The sequence below is a fragment of the Rosa rugosa genome, chromosome 3, assembly GCF_958449725.1.
Source record: "Rosa rugosa chromosome 3, drRosRugo1.1, whole genome shotgun sequence".
NCBI lineage: Eukaryota > Viridiplantae > Streptophyta > Magnoliopsida > Rosales > Rosaceae > Rosa > Rosa rugosa.
In genome coordinates this window covers 56,032,741-56,047,597 of record NC_084822.1, presented here as the reverse complement: position 1 = coordinate 56,047,597, position 14,857 = coordinate 56,032,741, and the positions used below count along the sequence as shown (strand labels likewise).

Sequence of the window (14,857 nt, the reverse complement as noted above, 5' to 3'; positions counted from 1 at the left end):
TGACAGATCTTCACTTGCTGTCGTATCACAATATGGTAAAATTCAACGCTTTTAACATTGAAATGTCTGATTGAGAATCAGTTCAACTTGTATAGGAGATTTAAATTATAGACTGAAAAAGAAATATGTATTTATTTACACCGAATAGATTTCGAACTACTACTCAAACTCTCTATGGGCTCTAGCAGTTTTCAGTTTTCCGTTTTCAGTTGTGTGCACCTGCTTATGTCCTTGATTGCAATAACGGCTGAAATAGTAGAGCACAGGGTGTAAATAAGAGAAAAACGAGGGGCGCAATCTAGAATATTCGAAAAGGCATGGGAGCTCTGAGAATAATTGCCAGTTGGAAAATTGATTAGCGCGGGAGACTAATCAAAAAATTGTGAGGTCGAGGTTTAAACTCTAAACCCCCCCCCCCCCCCCCTTTTTCTATTGGTTTTGGTTTTAAGCAGCGACGAATGTCAAAACGGCACAGAAAAAGAGAGAGAGAGAGAGAAACGGAAACCCCCCCACAGAAAAAGCAGCCGCAGCAGCAATCATGGCGGATCTGTACGGAACGCCGCCGGACTCGGAAGAAATCTCCAACATTCTCAGCCACCTCCTCCACGGCGGCTCCTCCTCTTCCTGCGGGGCGCCCCTCAAGCCCGCCACTTACATGCACCTACTCAACTCCTCCTCAGTGCCGCCGCCGCCGCACGAGCATCCTCAATTGTTGCCCCGATCGGCGGACCGGTCCGACTCCGACCGCCCCTCTGACTTCAACTTCTCCGATTCCGGCGGCGGGTATTTCATGGACTCCGACGCCAACACTTCAAAGAAGGGGAGGAGAGTTCCGTCGGAGAATGATCTCGGTGACGTCAGCTGTGACAGTGAGGTATATAGTTTTTTCTCCAGAAAATCAAAGAGAAAAAAGATCGAGACTTATTGTTAGTTATCATCACTAAAAGTTTGTTGAGTTAGAATTTGTTGGAAATTTGAAATCTTTTGGTGGAATTATAAGGGTCCTGAAGCGCCGGAGGTTCCATTAAACCCAGCTCCGCCGCGTAGTTCGTCCAAGAGAAGCAGAGCGGCGGAGGTCCATAACTTGTCGGAAAAGGTTGGGTCTTTTTCTTCTTCTTTGTCATTTTGACACATGGGAATTTGATTCTGGGTTTAATTGATTTTGGGACAGAGAAGGAGGAGTAAGATTAATGAGAAAATGAAAGCTTTGCAGAACCTGATTCCAAATTCTAACAAGGTACTCTACTTTCAAAATTTCTGTAGCTTTTTTTTTTTTTTTTGACTGGTTTTATTTTTCAAATGAGTGATCTGGTGGTTAATGCTTTTTTAGACGGATAAGGCTTCGATGCTGGATGAAGCAATTGAGTATTTGAAGCAGCTCCAGCTTCAAGTACAGGTCAGATAGATTTTCACTCCTAAAGATAAATGTGTTAACATCACGAGCAATTGCTTTTGATATGTTTCAATGATAAGTCCTGTTACATGTTAAGTTGTATGCAGTTGATTTTCTGGATTGTAAATTCAAATTTTGAGGGACTCTAGTGAGTGAAATAATTGCTACTATGAAAGAGTGATGTTTGCTCTGAAGCATAATTGAGTAGCGATTATTTTGTTTGTAGCTGACTAGTTTTGAAATTAACAGAGCTTTGCAATTACTCTTGGCTAACCCACTTAATGTAAATCTCATTATTGCTTATGCAATAATCCTGTTTAAAGTGTGGTGCATTAGTTTTGGGAAAGAACAAATGGTTCAACATTGCCTATCTGGAATAAGTAGACCTCAACAACTCAAACATTGCATAAACCGTTGCTCCATGTTGTAGCGATTGTCAAGAAAGTCATTTGATATTTGAGGAAGAGTACTTCACAAAAGCATGTTGTAACTTTTGCTAAATGGTTATGCATTAGTAGATTAACATTGGTCTCGCTTCCATGTTAAGCACTGAATATGTTCTTTGAAAAATATGAACCTCTCAACCTCATCCTGCCACCTGTCCTTCTGGCTTAATGCATACAAACAAGATTGGCTGTACCTTGAAAAGCTTTAGGGACTATAGTAGGCTATCTTTCATTCTTCCTTTATCCATGAGTTATCCTCAAATTGAAAGGCTGTTTCTTCATGACCCAGGTCATGTGCTTTGTGAAGGAAGCCTATCGTGTCCTCTGTTTCTGGCCATTTCTTTTTGTTCAAACCTTTGTTAGCATTTTAGCCCTACAAACTCTGCATAAACGATACCTATGTACTTAATTGACATCTAGCACACATTCGTTTTAGGTTGGGGGTTATGTGACCAACCACTAAACTTGGACCTGGATATGTGTTGTGTATAAGACTGCTTTTGTGGATGTTGTATTTGCAATATCCCCTTTCCCCTCCTCTTTTCAGATATGCAAAAATAATCGTGGAAGGAAATTCACTCTCATAACAAAAGCTGATAGACTCTTTTCTTTTGATTGTGTATGCAGATGTTAACGATGAGAAATGGACTGGGTTTGCATCCCATGTGCTTACCAGGAATGATGCAGCCTGTGCAGTTTCCTCATATGGCATTGGGCTTTGACGAAGGAAGTGACAAAGTTCCAAAGTCTAGCAGAGGAATGAGCCCATTTTTTGGTAGTGAAGAAAACTCAATGCAATCAGCTTATAATATTTCCAGTGGATGCACAATCTTGAATCAGCCAATGGTCGTACCCTCAGCTGCAAATGTCCCTGCTTTGGAAGCCTCATTCGTCTTTGAACCATCGACTCAAGCTTACTACAGACCCTTCTTTGCTGCCGCATCTTCTAAGGTAACTCTAGCATGGATGCCTATGTAGTAATTTATAAGAATTTCAAGGACTAATGCTTGTCGTTTTCTTGCTATGTGATCATAGGAACTATTATTCGGTGAAGGTGAGCCGTCCTCAAAATCAGATTCCAATCGGACTGGGATAAACTCTTCATCAGATGCTGATAAGGTGTCCTCAAAGAGACCTGATGTATGATATTCGACCTCATTTACATGAAGTTCAATTGAACAACCAAGAAACCGCCAGGAACCTCCAAACTGCTGATATTTTTCATTATTTTGCGAGTGTAACAGGCCAGAATACATTCCCTATTGTATTCTCCTCTAAACTAATACAATAGGGAATGTCATTGGAATATAATTCATTTTGTACCAAAAGAGAGAGAGAGAATTATGTTGAGCATCAATGGGGACAAGACCGGAGAACTGTCCAGAGCTTTACAAGTAGGAAGAGACCTTTATTTGGAGGATCTTGTTAAAGTTTTTTCACGAGTTACTTTAGAGTAGAAATGATTAGAGGAAAGGTGAGAGTTTCTGAAACCGAAACTTATTCTAACCAATTCTTCAGTGGAAGAATAATTAATTAACGTCTTTGTTGGGTAGTGACAGTTCAGCCCAGTTTCCCTTTCACATTTATTTTGAAACTAGAAAATATAATGGAATTGAACTTACTGACCTTAAAAACATATGATGATAAAATATCATGGCCGATTTAAGGCGAGTTTACACACTTGCCAATACCACGAAAATACAAAGGATCATTCAAACGATGCACCAATTTTGCATTTCGATCCGCAAGACTCATAAAATGGTAGCCATGAGCCCATGACCACGTCGTCGGTCCTATTTTAAAAGGGAGACCAGCAAGGGCATGATCCAATCAACCAAGCTAAAGAGGGGAATGGTAGTTCCGTAATAAATGTAGGAAGGAGGGGTTTTTGTCAGGAGGCCAAATAACCGTCAGTCTCTCTTATGCTCCACAACAATCCCCAATCATTTTCTCAAAAGCCCAACACATTTGTCACGCTTCCTCCTCTCTTACGTTCTGAAAAACGTCCCTCTTTTCTTTTCAACTTCTCTCAACCATTTTCTCCGCCTAATCCAGAGATGAAAGAAAGATGATGATCTCTCCTCCCTTTCTTAGCTGTTAAAACTCCTTGCTTCCGTTTGCTCAGTTCAGTTTTTTCGCCGTCTAATTTTCTTTGAGACATTTCATCAAACATCTTACATACACTCGTGATTGTAAGGATAAAATATCTAAATATTGAAAGAAGTTATTGAGCTTTACTATATGGAACATTGAGTTCATTCCTAACAGAAGCTAGCAGACAATACCCATTTGAGCAAATCAAACTATTCTCCAATTAGTCTGGTACTTGTAGTGGTGGCGGTGTCCAATTTAATTTTGAAGCTAGAAAGGAACACAAAAGATATATAATTCAAGCTCCGGTACGGTAGCTAGCCCCTGCAGCTGCAGCTGCATTGATGGAGAAAGAGGTGAACGAAAGTCGAAAGGGCCGAAAGGCTGGTGGTGGTGCGTGGGTTGAGAGAGAGCGAAGGAAGAAGATGAAGGATATGTTCTCTTCCCTTCATGCCTTGCTTCCTCAGCTTCCAGCTAAGGTACTAATCTTAAAAAGTTAAAGTACTCTTAGCAAGCTAGTCATCCTTAACAGTGCTCTGATTTTGCTTATACGTACCTTGATTTGAGTACTAGATATATGGGGAATAGGTAATGCTGGTATGTATAGCAATTTTCCTGCTTGTATATATGAACGTTAGGGCAAGCAAGGGAACTGAAATGCATATAATGCTGCATTGAAGCCTAAGAGTATCTAAATGTCACAATATCGATCAATGTGTCTATGCATGCTCTTCCAAGTTAATAGTTTAATTTGTAGTTTTCTAAGGGTTTGATTTGTCTCTTTCGTGTTCCTGGTATAAATTAAACACTGTTTTAAGATTGTGAAAATCACTTGGCGCATGAATGTCCCTTAGGCCTTGACGATATATGCATGTATATGTTCCTTTTCACTGATGTGCAGGCTGATCATTGTACCATTGTTGATGAGGCAGTGAGATATATCAAATCCCTCGAGCACACTCTACAAACAGCGCAAAAGCAAAGGCTTGCTAAATTGCGGAGTAGCGCTTCTTCATCCATTATTACATCGAAAACAGAAGCTAGGAGTGATGCTGGTGTTACAAGAAAAGCGTTTTTAGCTGATCATTTTCAGGAGGAGGAGGAGGATCGACCATCAAAGAAGTTGGCTTACGGAAACAATCCATCACCTACTTCTCTTGATTCTCAGCAGGCCAGCTGCTTCAAGACGTGGTTTTCCCCTAATATTGTGGTGAACATATGCGGCAATGAGGCTCACGTAAGTGTTTGTTCGCCAAGAAGGCCAGGGCTCCTCAGTACCGTCTTCTACATACTAGAAAAGCATAAACTGGATGTTATATCTGCTCACATTTCCTCGGATCAGCATCGTTGTATGTACATGATCCACGCTCATTATGTGAGTCTGCAGAATTTCTTGCTTAATTAGTAATCAAGGCAAAAGCTTACTCCATTATCCTGTCCCTAATTGAGTATTAATTTTCACAATGATCAGGCTGGTGGAGCTTGTGATGATACTCTTCCAGCTGGGGCGTTATCAGTAGAGGACACTTTCAATCTAGCAGCAGGTGAACTGAACCTGTGCCTCTTTTCATCTTGATTCATATACTCGTATCATTACGAGGAAAAATTTCGAACTTTACCGCAAGTCTTTTGAGTTGAAATCACACATGGGATAGTTTGAGTTAAGGCCAGAAACTGATGGTGCCACAGTCACATGGCTAGTAAAGGCAATACAGCTAGTACTGAAACTAACAAGTTTGCTTCTATCAAACCACATGATGTGCACCTCATTTACTTCCCAACCTGATGTTGTCTTTCAGCAATTGTGCATGAAAAATGTTGATGCTAACACTGACCCTAAACAGACCATGACAACAAACCACCACAGTTTTTTATTTTTCTTTTTTGCTAATGTCTTTTTTCTGTAATTAATAAAAATGAGAAGCAAACCAACAGGTTTGCGACAGCAATGCCAGCTGCCAACCAGAGTCCACCTAAACAAATGGCCAATGGTGGGGGCCCAAAATGACGGCCCATTTCGATGTGAATGATTAAACTCGTGCAGAACATCGGAAACCAATTGTTACAAAAAGTTTTAACTTAATCCACCTCGTTTGGATTAATGATTATCATAATCATTAATCAACTTGATGACCTGTCCCATGCCCACGGAATTTCTTATTTTTCCTCTCTTAAAACTAACTAGAGCATCTTGAAACTAGTCAGCACCCATATCCAAAGGGAATACCCAATAAGTCAATACGCTAAGTAATCGTGATTAGCGACAAATTTTCTAATTTTAATCACTATCTTTCCTTTCAATTGCACACTAGGAATCTTGATATGATATCACAATATATACAATCAAACATGTATAGTTGGTGTGGACCTACAAGATAGCGACCTATTTCTCAATACAAGAATTTTAGTATATTTTCTAAATATCATTTCTACAAATCTGTTAAATATAAGTAAAATCTCGTTCAAAAACGTAATCATAGATACGAATTAACATGTTTTCAATTGATTAGTAACACAACACTCTAAATTGTTCAACAGAATTATTGTTTAATGTTTCTGTTATACGTAATGTGAATCGTTGAACTAGCAGTCGACTGAAGATCAACTCAATAATGATGTTAAATTAATATTGAGTTTAATAAAGTTAGGAAAAAAGTAGATGTCGAATATTAAAATTAATAAATAAATGTCAAAGCAAAAAAACGTATACTGAATTTGATATAATACTTAATACAAGTAAAGACCAGAAATAGATACTACGTATGTGATTAATAATATGTAGGAAGATACGCACAAGAAGAAAATAGTGGAGGATTCTCATCATGATTGCCGGCTGCCCCACTCCCTCTGACCTCAACCCTCACACACGACACACCTCCATTCTTTCTTTCTTTCAATTTCCTCTCTCGATACTATATAAAACTTCCCACTCTCACTTGCCTCACTATATACTAATACTCCCTAGCTCTGTCCTCATTCTCCTCCTCCTCCTCCTCTCTGGATTGTGTTTCTGACTTTTCTATGGCCACTCCCCACTTTTGAGTTTCGAAGAAGAACACAATGTCTGGGTACTCGTTTTTGAACGACCAGCTGTCTCGGCGCACCTCCATTTTCGGGTTACACCTCTGGGTGGTTCTTGGAATTTGTGTCGGAGCAGCCATAGTTCTGGTTCTGTTTCTCATCTCTCTATGGTTCACTTCACGCCGGAACAGTAGTTCGTCAAATTCTAAGGCCGCCCAGAACCCGACAATCCCAAATGTCTCCAAGGAGATCCAAGAAATCCGAATCGACTGCTCCCGGAGCACCTACGCCCCGCCCGACCCGAAGCCGGCCCAGCAGCACCCCGACCCGGTTGCGGAGTCGGATCCCCTGGCGGCCAGAGCCCAGGCGGTGCTGCTTCAGCCGGACGAGGACAGCCCAGCGAGCACTGGAAGGCAGAGGATTCACATTGAAATTGGCAAGGACCATCGGATTTCGTACCCGGAAAAAGGCGGTGGGTCGTCGTACGGGAGCGGCGAGACTCGCTCCGGCGACCAGGGGGGGATCGCTGGGCCGGAGGTGTCGCATTTGGGGTGGGGGCATTGGTATACACTCAGAGAGCTTGAGGATGCTACTAATGGGTTTGCTGATGAGAATGTGATTGGTGAAGGTGGATATGGGATTGTGTACAGAGGTGTTTTGGAGGATAACTCAATGGTTGCAGTCAAGAATTTGCTCAATAACAAGTAAGTTATTGCTTTCTAGTCAGATTGTAATGTATTTGAGGTAAAGTTGAGATCTTTATTATGTTTACTATGAACCCAGTTGAGAAATTTGAGGCTTTGTTGGGCAGTATATATCCTTGTGTGCTATAAATGTCTGCTAGGTGTGAGAAAGCTTGATGATTTAGTTGGATTTTTGGTGCAGGGGACAAGCTGAGAAGGAGTTCAAGGTTGAAGTTGAAGCAATTGGTCGTGTTCGCCATAAGAATTTAGTGAGGTTGCTTGGCTACTGTGCTGAAGGTGCTCACAGGTATGTTGGTCTTCGGTTCTGATATGTTGTGTCTCCTTTTCATCATTTTTTTTTTTTTTTCAGTTCATTGAATTCTGTTAGTGGCTAACTTATTTATAGTCTTTGCACTAATATACTTGAGAGTTTTTTTTTATAGGATGCTTGTGTATGAGTATGTTGACAACGGAAACCTGGAACAATGGCTTCATGGAGATGTCGGGCCTCTCAGCCCTCTGACATGGGAGAATCGCATGAATATAATACTTGGGACAGCGAAAGGGTATGACTTAAATCGAATGACCTTCAATTATTTGTATTTTGTTGTTGTTTATCAGTACTAAATTCGCTAACATTATAGGTTGACATACTTGCATGAGGGACTAGAGCCCAAGGTTGTTCACCGTGATATTAAGTCCAGCAACATCTTGCTTGATAAGCAGTGGAATTCTAAAGTATCTGACTTTGGCCTAGCAAAGCTCCTGGGCTCAGAAAGGAGTTATGTGACAACTCGTGTGATGGGAACATTTGGGTGAGTTGAACTTTACTAAACTATCACTTTCTGGATGGTAACATGAATCATGATCTTCTTTTTTCAGAGTTTAATTACATTTTTGTTTTCATTTGTAGATATGTAGCTCCAGAATATGCTAGTACTGGCATGTTGAATGAAAGAAGTGATGTTTATAGTTTTGGGATTCTCATAATGGAGATTATTTCGGGGAGAAACCCAGTAGACTATAGCAGGCCTGCAGGAGAGGTTTGTTTCAAACAATCAAGAGTACATAATAGCTATCTTATTACCAGAATGACTAGTACTAATTGGTGATCAAACTTCAGGTGAACCTAGTTGAATGGCTTAAAACAATGGTTACCAATCGGACCGCCGAGGGAGTTTTAGATCCTAGATTGCCAGAGAAGCCTTCTTCCAGGGCATTGAAGCGTGCTCTTCTGGTTGCCTTACGTTGTGTGGACCCGAATGCTCAGAAGAGGCCAAAAATGGGGCATGTGGTGCATATGCTTGAAGCTGATGAGTTCCCTTTCCGAGATGTAAGTTTGCATCCATTTCGCTACTTAATCTTGTCCGATGGACGTCTATTTCCTAGCTGTTGTATAATGCTATACCTTGTTATCAATTTGTGTACATGTTTGTTTTTTGGTCTTTATGGACTTGCATTCATATGGTTTCACATTAGTTGCTAGTAGATGCTGCATGTCTTTTACCTAGATCAGGACATGGTAATTTGGAACTGATGTGCAATCATCTTAGTTAAATATTGGAGCGTATATCATGAACTCATCAAGCTGTACATTCATGGAGCTCATGTTACACGATCTTTGCATGAATAATGGGTGTAGGCTGTGTATCAGATAGGTGTAATGTGTGTTAAGTAAAATTTTGATGGTTTTGAGCTCTGTTTTTTGTTTAACATGGCAAGCAGATAAAACAAAGCTCTACCCATATGGATTTTTGATTTCTCACCCATTACTTTTCTGAAAATAATTTCAGGACCGCAGGCCTGGAAGAGAATATGGACGCTCACCGCGTGATGCTGCAAAGCGTGTTATGGAATCAGGTGATAGTAGCGGGTATGACAGTGGTGCCCAAACTAACATGTCAGTATGGAAAAAGCAAGAAGTTGAAGAAGAGCGTTAGTTGTACCACGGTACCAGTCAGCAGCTTCATGTATAAGGTGATTTGACACACCTTGTTTTACTGATGTGCCTACGTCTAGATCTAGATCAACTGCTATTTACTTCCCTGTATAGTAGCTAGTCATGTCAATATGAGTTTGCAGTCCAGCGTTTTGTTCCCTTCTCTTGATGTAATTGGAATTACCAGAATTCTATTCTGCTTTTCCCACTGGCTGTTGTATAACCATATTAGTATAAATAGATCATTTTCATTCTTCTCAGTGCCTCCAAGCCATCATAAGCATCATATTGTCTGAATCTTTTTCTTCTGTCGGTGCGTTTCTGTTTCTGTTAAGTTGTAAATCATATTGTCAAACTTTTAACCCACTAAAAAGTACACACTAGCCGGATATTGTTAATACTATGATTTGCTAGGTTTAGGCATAGCCAGAACAACTTTCGGGTCCCTACCGTTCACAGGTGTGGATTGCTATTGATTTTGTCTACTTTTTTTTGGCTTTAAGGGTGTGGGACTCTGTTTTGTTGTACAAGAAACCTTGACAGCTATGAGTGAATTGAAAGGGTGAAGTGTGAACCTTTGGACCCCTCAGTTGTGCGTTTTTCTGGCTTTGTGTTTTGGTGTTAATGTAAAAGTTATTAGGGGACCTTCTCCTTCTGTTTCCTTATCTTCAGGCTTTTTGTTCCAATCTTCTCATTAGGTCCCGCACCAAACTTTGGAAAAGCATTTGTTGGTGGTTTTGAGCTTTGTTATTTGTTTCGCTTTTAGACTGAAAATCTTTGGTTTTGACAGCTTTTGTTTCAAACTTTTGAAGAAGGACTTTATTTTCCAAATACTGCTAAAAAGAACAGCACATGAAAGAGACTTGACCGTCCACAATGGTCTGTGCACCTCTCACAGCTATACATCTGTGTCTTTGATGAAATGACATGAACCATGCTTCTAAATTCTGTTAGAGATGAGTGGAAGCATGTTTTTAGTTCTTTTTTCTTTTTGACAGCGAGTTGTGCATAATTTTTTAAACTAATGCTTTTATTTGTAATTTTTTATGAAAAAGAATATTAGTTTTGAACCTATTTTTGCATTTTTTTCAAGTAAGACTTGTGCAGTAGGAATATGCTATAAAAGTTCAATTATATTTTCTTATTCAACAAATGAATGGAAATGCTGATGCTATCAACTAGTAGTTAATTGCTACTACAGGGCTTGATACTATGTGGTTATACTGGTCAATCCATGCTAGATAACCATAGATCACATTCGGGGCATCGCTATCGACCTCTACGCTCAAAGTGAAACCTTGCTCTTGGTTTTTACCTGTGAATACTAGGGTACTAGGCTGTACTGTAATCCTCATTCCTTTTGGAACTTCTAAATATGCTCGGTAGGTTGATGTATCATCCCCTACGTTTGTCACAACCCTGCTGAAGTTCTTGGCATTCGGAGAGTCTGTTCTGTTAAAAATGGCCATGAAAGAAGGGTAGTTTAGTTCGGCAGGTTTTGAGCTGCAATACCACTGGCTTCGTCTGATAACAGCTTTCATTTGCTTGGCATTATACCCAAGGCCACATAGAAACTCAATGTAATCCTGCACATCCATGTCATAGATTAGTCCAGGGTTCATGGCTTTGTTTGGGTTGATATGGCCCGCACCAAAATCTAAAGGCGTGGCGGGAAGACCAGACCATTGGTCTTTTATGGTGGTTTGAGAATTGTCGCTCGAGTATGCTGTGGTCATGATGGCCGATCGGATGGCTGCGGGACTCCATTCTCGGTGAACAGCCTTCAGCAGAGCTGCCACTCCGGCAACATGGGGTGCTGCCATTGATGTCCCTGATAATAGTGCATAATCTGTCTCTAAATCATACTTGTGTACTTCCATGAACCCCCTGTTAGGTATATATGCAGCCAGCACGTCGACTCCTGGAGCAAGAACGTCTGGTTTTAGGATACCCGGAGTGACTGGGTCTGGTCCTCTTGAAGAGAAATACGCTACTTCCGGTGATGGTTTTGTACCCAAATTTGTGTGCACAAAACTCAGGGTCTTAACTCGAGTTGTATTGGCCTGTGTTGCATACTCTCTAATCAAGGCCCCTGTAGCAAATGGAACAATGATAGCAGGAATGGAGAAGTCTTCTGGGTCTAAAAATGAGAGATCTGTCATGAAGATTCCAGCATAACCACCTGCCCTCTGTACCTCTTCCTTTTGTCCTTCCACATCAGTCTCAGTGGTATTCTCACAGATGACCACCTTTCCCTTCACTTCTTTATGATCCAGTGCCCCAATATTGCATATTGCTTTGTTAGCATTGTCTTTGCCGTAGTACAATGGCGCATCAGTAATGTAAACGCTCTCCGGGAAGTATGATGTTCCTTCAACTGTCAGACCATTATCTAAAGTCAGTGTTGCAGTGAAAGTGCGATCAAGAGTGCCGGCCCCTACTGTTGTGATCCAGGGTGCTCCGTTGTATGTTGTATTGTAAGCCCCGTCATTTCCAGCAGCACAGACCACAACAATTCCCTTTTCAATTGCTGAAAGAGAAGCAATGGCAATGACATCGTTGAAATAAGGAAGGAAGTCAAAGCCAAGAGACAGTGACATTATATCAACACCATCAGAAATTGCTTGGTCCATGCCTGCAAGCACATCACTAGCTGCACTCTTTCCCGAGTCTGTTGCCCACAGGACCTTGTACATGGCAACATGGGCTCGTGGCGCCACCCCTCTTGCTGTGCCTTTTGCATATCCGAAATGACTTGCGCCGGGTACATGGTTACCTGCAGCTGTTGACGAAGTGTGACTTCCATGACCAAACCAGTCCCGTGGTGAATCAAAGTCATATTTTGTGGAGATTTTAATTCCTGCTGCTTTCAGGCCTTTGCTAAAGGATCGAGCCCCAATGAGCTTGTTGCTGCAGAGAGATGGGCTGAAATCTGTTCCATTCTCGCATGTGCCTTTCCATCTTTTTGGCACTTCAGACATTCCTCTATCACTAAAACTCTCGCTCTCTGGCCAAACTCCGGTATCTATGATTCCTATGATCACATCTTGACCAGATGAGGAAGCAAGCAATAAGCCAGAGTTCTGTCTTAGTCCTAGAAACTTGGAGCTGTGTGTTGTGAAGAGCTTGCCAAAAGACTCCGGGTATGTAGCAACATGAGCCGGAGATTTCTCCAATTCGGACAGTTGAGAAGCTGTGAGCCTGGCACTGAAGCCGTGCATGACATGGTTGTACGAGTACAACAACATCTCGTTCTCTTGTTCTGCCAGAGATGAAGATGACATTAACGAGGTTAAGGTAGACCTGTGCCAGTCTTCGTGGGTGACGAAAGACGTAGGTTTGTGGGAATGATCCATGTGAATGATGTATGTCTGGGATTCCTCAGCACTTGAAACTGCATTGTTGATTTGCAGTATGGTAAACACTAATAGAGAGATCATACTGTAGAAACTCATCTTTCTTGCTGTGGCACAGGAAATGGGATATGGAAGTAAATCAGTAATAAGGGTTTAAGAAATTTATACAGAAATGATATTGATTACTGTATAAAAACATGTTGGACAATCCTATGCGGCTTTGTTTAATTGCAAAACGATATGTTCAAAGTTCATACATGTTGAATTTATATAGTTTCTTCCGGTCGATTTTCTCTATGTCAATTTCATGACTACGAGTGATGTTGGACTTTGTTTGCATCAAAAAGGTTGGTTACTCCATTGCATTGGCCAAGACAAAAAGGTTACTAAGTCCGTTCATTTCTATTCTAGAGAAATTGGACTGGTCTCTTTGTCTGACTCAGTAGTCTGGATTTTCTCTCTGCCTATGTTCTGCGCTTTTGTTTTTTAATAGGTTTGAGTTCTGGTAAAGTTTCTCTGCAGGCCTTGCTCAATCTACTAGAACTTAAAACCAACCAGCATGTGTTTGCTGGTAATACAAGTCTTCTTCTGCAGCAATTACAGCTCGAACCCGAAAATTGTTATACTCAATGAGCTAACAGTCTTAATATGACCATAAAAGAAGAAGAAAACAAGTCATAATATAACTGGTAAAAACATTAGAGGGGTAAGCTGTATACTACTATACTCTGCTTTCTTTTGTCTCGTCCGATCCTCATAGGACTCTCTTGACTCTAGTATATGAAGTAACAGTGACTTTGCAATCTTTTGATCGTTTTGGAAGCCTTAAGAAGTACTATTTCAATACATGTTTTAAAGCAAATGGAGAAGCCAGTAGTGCGCTCTTTGCTAATTGGTGCTTTTTTGAATACATGTTTTTTGTAGAGTTTCCTGATACCATTTCGGGTCGTACTCTTTATGCTTATTGTAATCAGGGGTTTAGGCTAAATGTCCCCCCATTGTATTCGACAGTTTCATTAATGAAGGCGTGAGGGCAGCCGCACCGGCCCTTTTCAAAAAAAAAAAAAGAAGTACTATTTCAAACGAACTTAACTTTCCTGTTAACGCTCCGGCAGCGAAAGCATTATCTTCTACAAAAGCATTATTTAGCAAATACTTTGCTGCGCTTATTCGTTTCTAAATCCATGAACTTCAATGATCTTTCGATGCGACAAGAAACATGGAGGCACCGAGTCTATATCATCTTTGAGATGAACTCCATAATTGATAATCATGACAATGAATAATTTTTTTTTGGCTGAATGACTGAATAATTTAGGCATCGTAAAAAAATAACAATATTATTACACGCAATTACCCCCATCGATTACAAGAGTTTCGAGAGAAGGAGAGTTTTGCAGTACTTTCAACACTCCCTTAGAATTGAGCGCCACTCGTACTGAATTGAAATGGAGGAGTGACTTGCAAGAAAACAAGCAATCTGGCAACTCAAATGGTACCTTTTAATCATTTCAACTAGCTAGATGGAGAGAAAGATCTTGAACATTACGCTTTACCGCATCAGTGATCCAAGACTGCAATTGATAGGCATCATGACGAACATGAAATTCAACAAGGACGGTTTTGATGACACCATGAAGAGTAATCGCTCTCCACGTACGTATTTACTACTTTCTTGGAGCCAAGGCCTCGTTTGGTTCACAGAATTGAGGACTCAGGAAAGGAAAGTCATTATTTTCCATTGTTTGGTAACCACAAACTCCAGAAATACTTTCCTGACAGAGGGGAAAGTAGGGGGGGAAATCATTCCACTCAGACCCCATGGGATTGATTTTCCCTTCCCATTTCCCAGCATTTATAACAAAAGTTTTGGACAACAATACCCTCTCTTGCATAAAAAATTGATGTACTTTTAAATTTTTATGATG

At 40.7% G+C, this 14,857-nt stretch overlaps 3 protein-coding genes across 3 annotated transcripts; 2 read left to right on the top strand and 1 right to left on the bottom strand.

The window, feature by feature from the left end:
• Positions 1-442: 442 nt before the first annotated feature.
• Positions 443-9,833, top strand: LOC133737980 (uncharacterized). The gene is made up of 15 exons (XM_062165426.1): positions 443-874; positions 1,001-1,096; positions 1,172-1,237; positions 1,331-1,396; positions 2,467-2,790; positions 2,875-2,979; positions 4,832-5,167; positions 5,402-5,474; positions 6,974-7,655; positions 7,837-7,941; positions 8,078-8,200; positions 8,279-8,449; positions 8,548-8,677; positions 8,758-8,967; positions 9,428-9,833. The coding sequence occupies exons 1-15, from the start codon at positions 539-541 to the stop codon at positions 9,572-9,574; spliced, it is 2,970 nt and encodes a 989-aa protein (XP_062021410.1). The 5' UTR covers positions 443-538; the 3' UTR covers positions 9,575-9,833.
• On the top strand, positions 3,794-6,190 carry LOC133735405 (transcription factor bHLH95-like). The gene is made up of 3 exons (XM_062162821.1): positions 3,794-4,409; positions 4,832-5,305; positions 5,402-6,190. Exons 1-3 carry the CDS (start codon positions 4,275-4,277, stop codon positions 5,504-5,506), a joined length of 714 nt encoding a protein of 237 aa, XP_062018805.1. The 5' UTR covers positions 3,794-4,274; the 3' UTR covers positions 5,507-6,190.
• An 855-nt stretch (positions 9,834-10,688) lies between the features above and the next one.
• On the bottom strand, positions 10,689-13,211 carry LOC133735404 (subtilisin-like protease SBT3). The gene has a single exon (XM_062162820.1). It carries the CDS (start codon positions 13,026-13,028, stop codon positions 10,752-10,754), a length of 2,277 nt encoding a protein of 758 aa, XP_062018804.1. The 5' UTR covers positions 13,029-13,211; the 3' UTR covers positions 10,689-10,751.
• Between the last annotated feature and the right edge of the window lie 1,646 nt (positions 13,212-14,857).

Coding starts and splice junctions, on each gene's coding strand:
- LOC133735404 (XM_062162820.1), bottom strand. CDS start 13,028: ATGAGTTTCTACAGTATGATCTCTCTATTAGTGTTTACCATACTGCAA.
- LOC133735405 (XM_062162821.1), top strand. CDS start 4,275: ATGGAGAAAGAGGTGAACGAAAGTCGAAAGGGCCGAAAGGCTGGTGGT. Junction 4,410..4,831: donor TTCCTCAGCTTCCAGCTAAG/GTACTAATCTTA, acceptor ACTGATGTGCAG/GCTGATCATTGTACCATTGT. Junction 5,306..5,401: donor ACATGATCCACGCTCATTAT/GTGAGTCTGCAG, acceptor CACAATGATCAG/GCTGGTGGAGCTTGTGATGA.
- LOC133737980 (XM_062165426.1), top strand. CDS start 539: ATGGCGGATCTGTACGGAACGCCGCCGGACTCGGAAGAAATCTCCAAC. Junction 1,097..1,171: donor TCCATAACTTGTCGGAAAAG/GTTGGGTCTTTT, acceptor ATTTTGGGACAG/AGAAGGAGGAGTAAGATTAA. Junction 8,968..9,427: donor ATGAGTTCCCTTTCCGAGAT/GTAAGTTTGCAT, acceptor AAATAATTTCAG/GACCGCAGGCCTGGAAGAGA.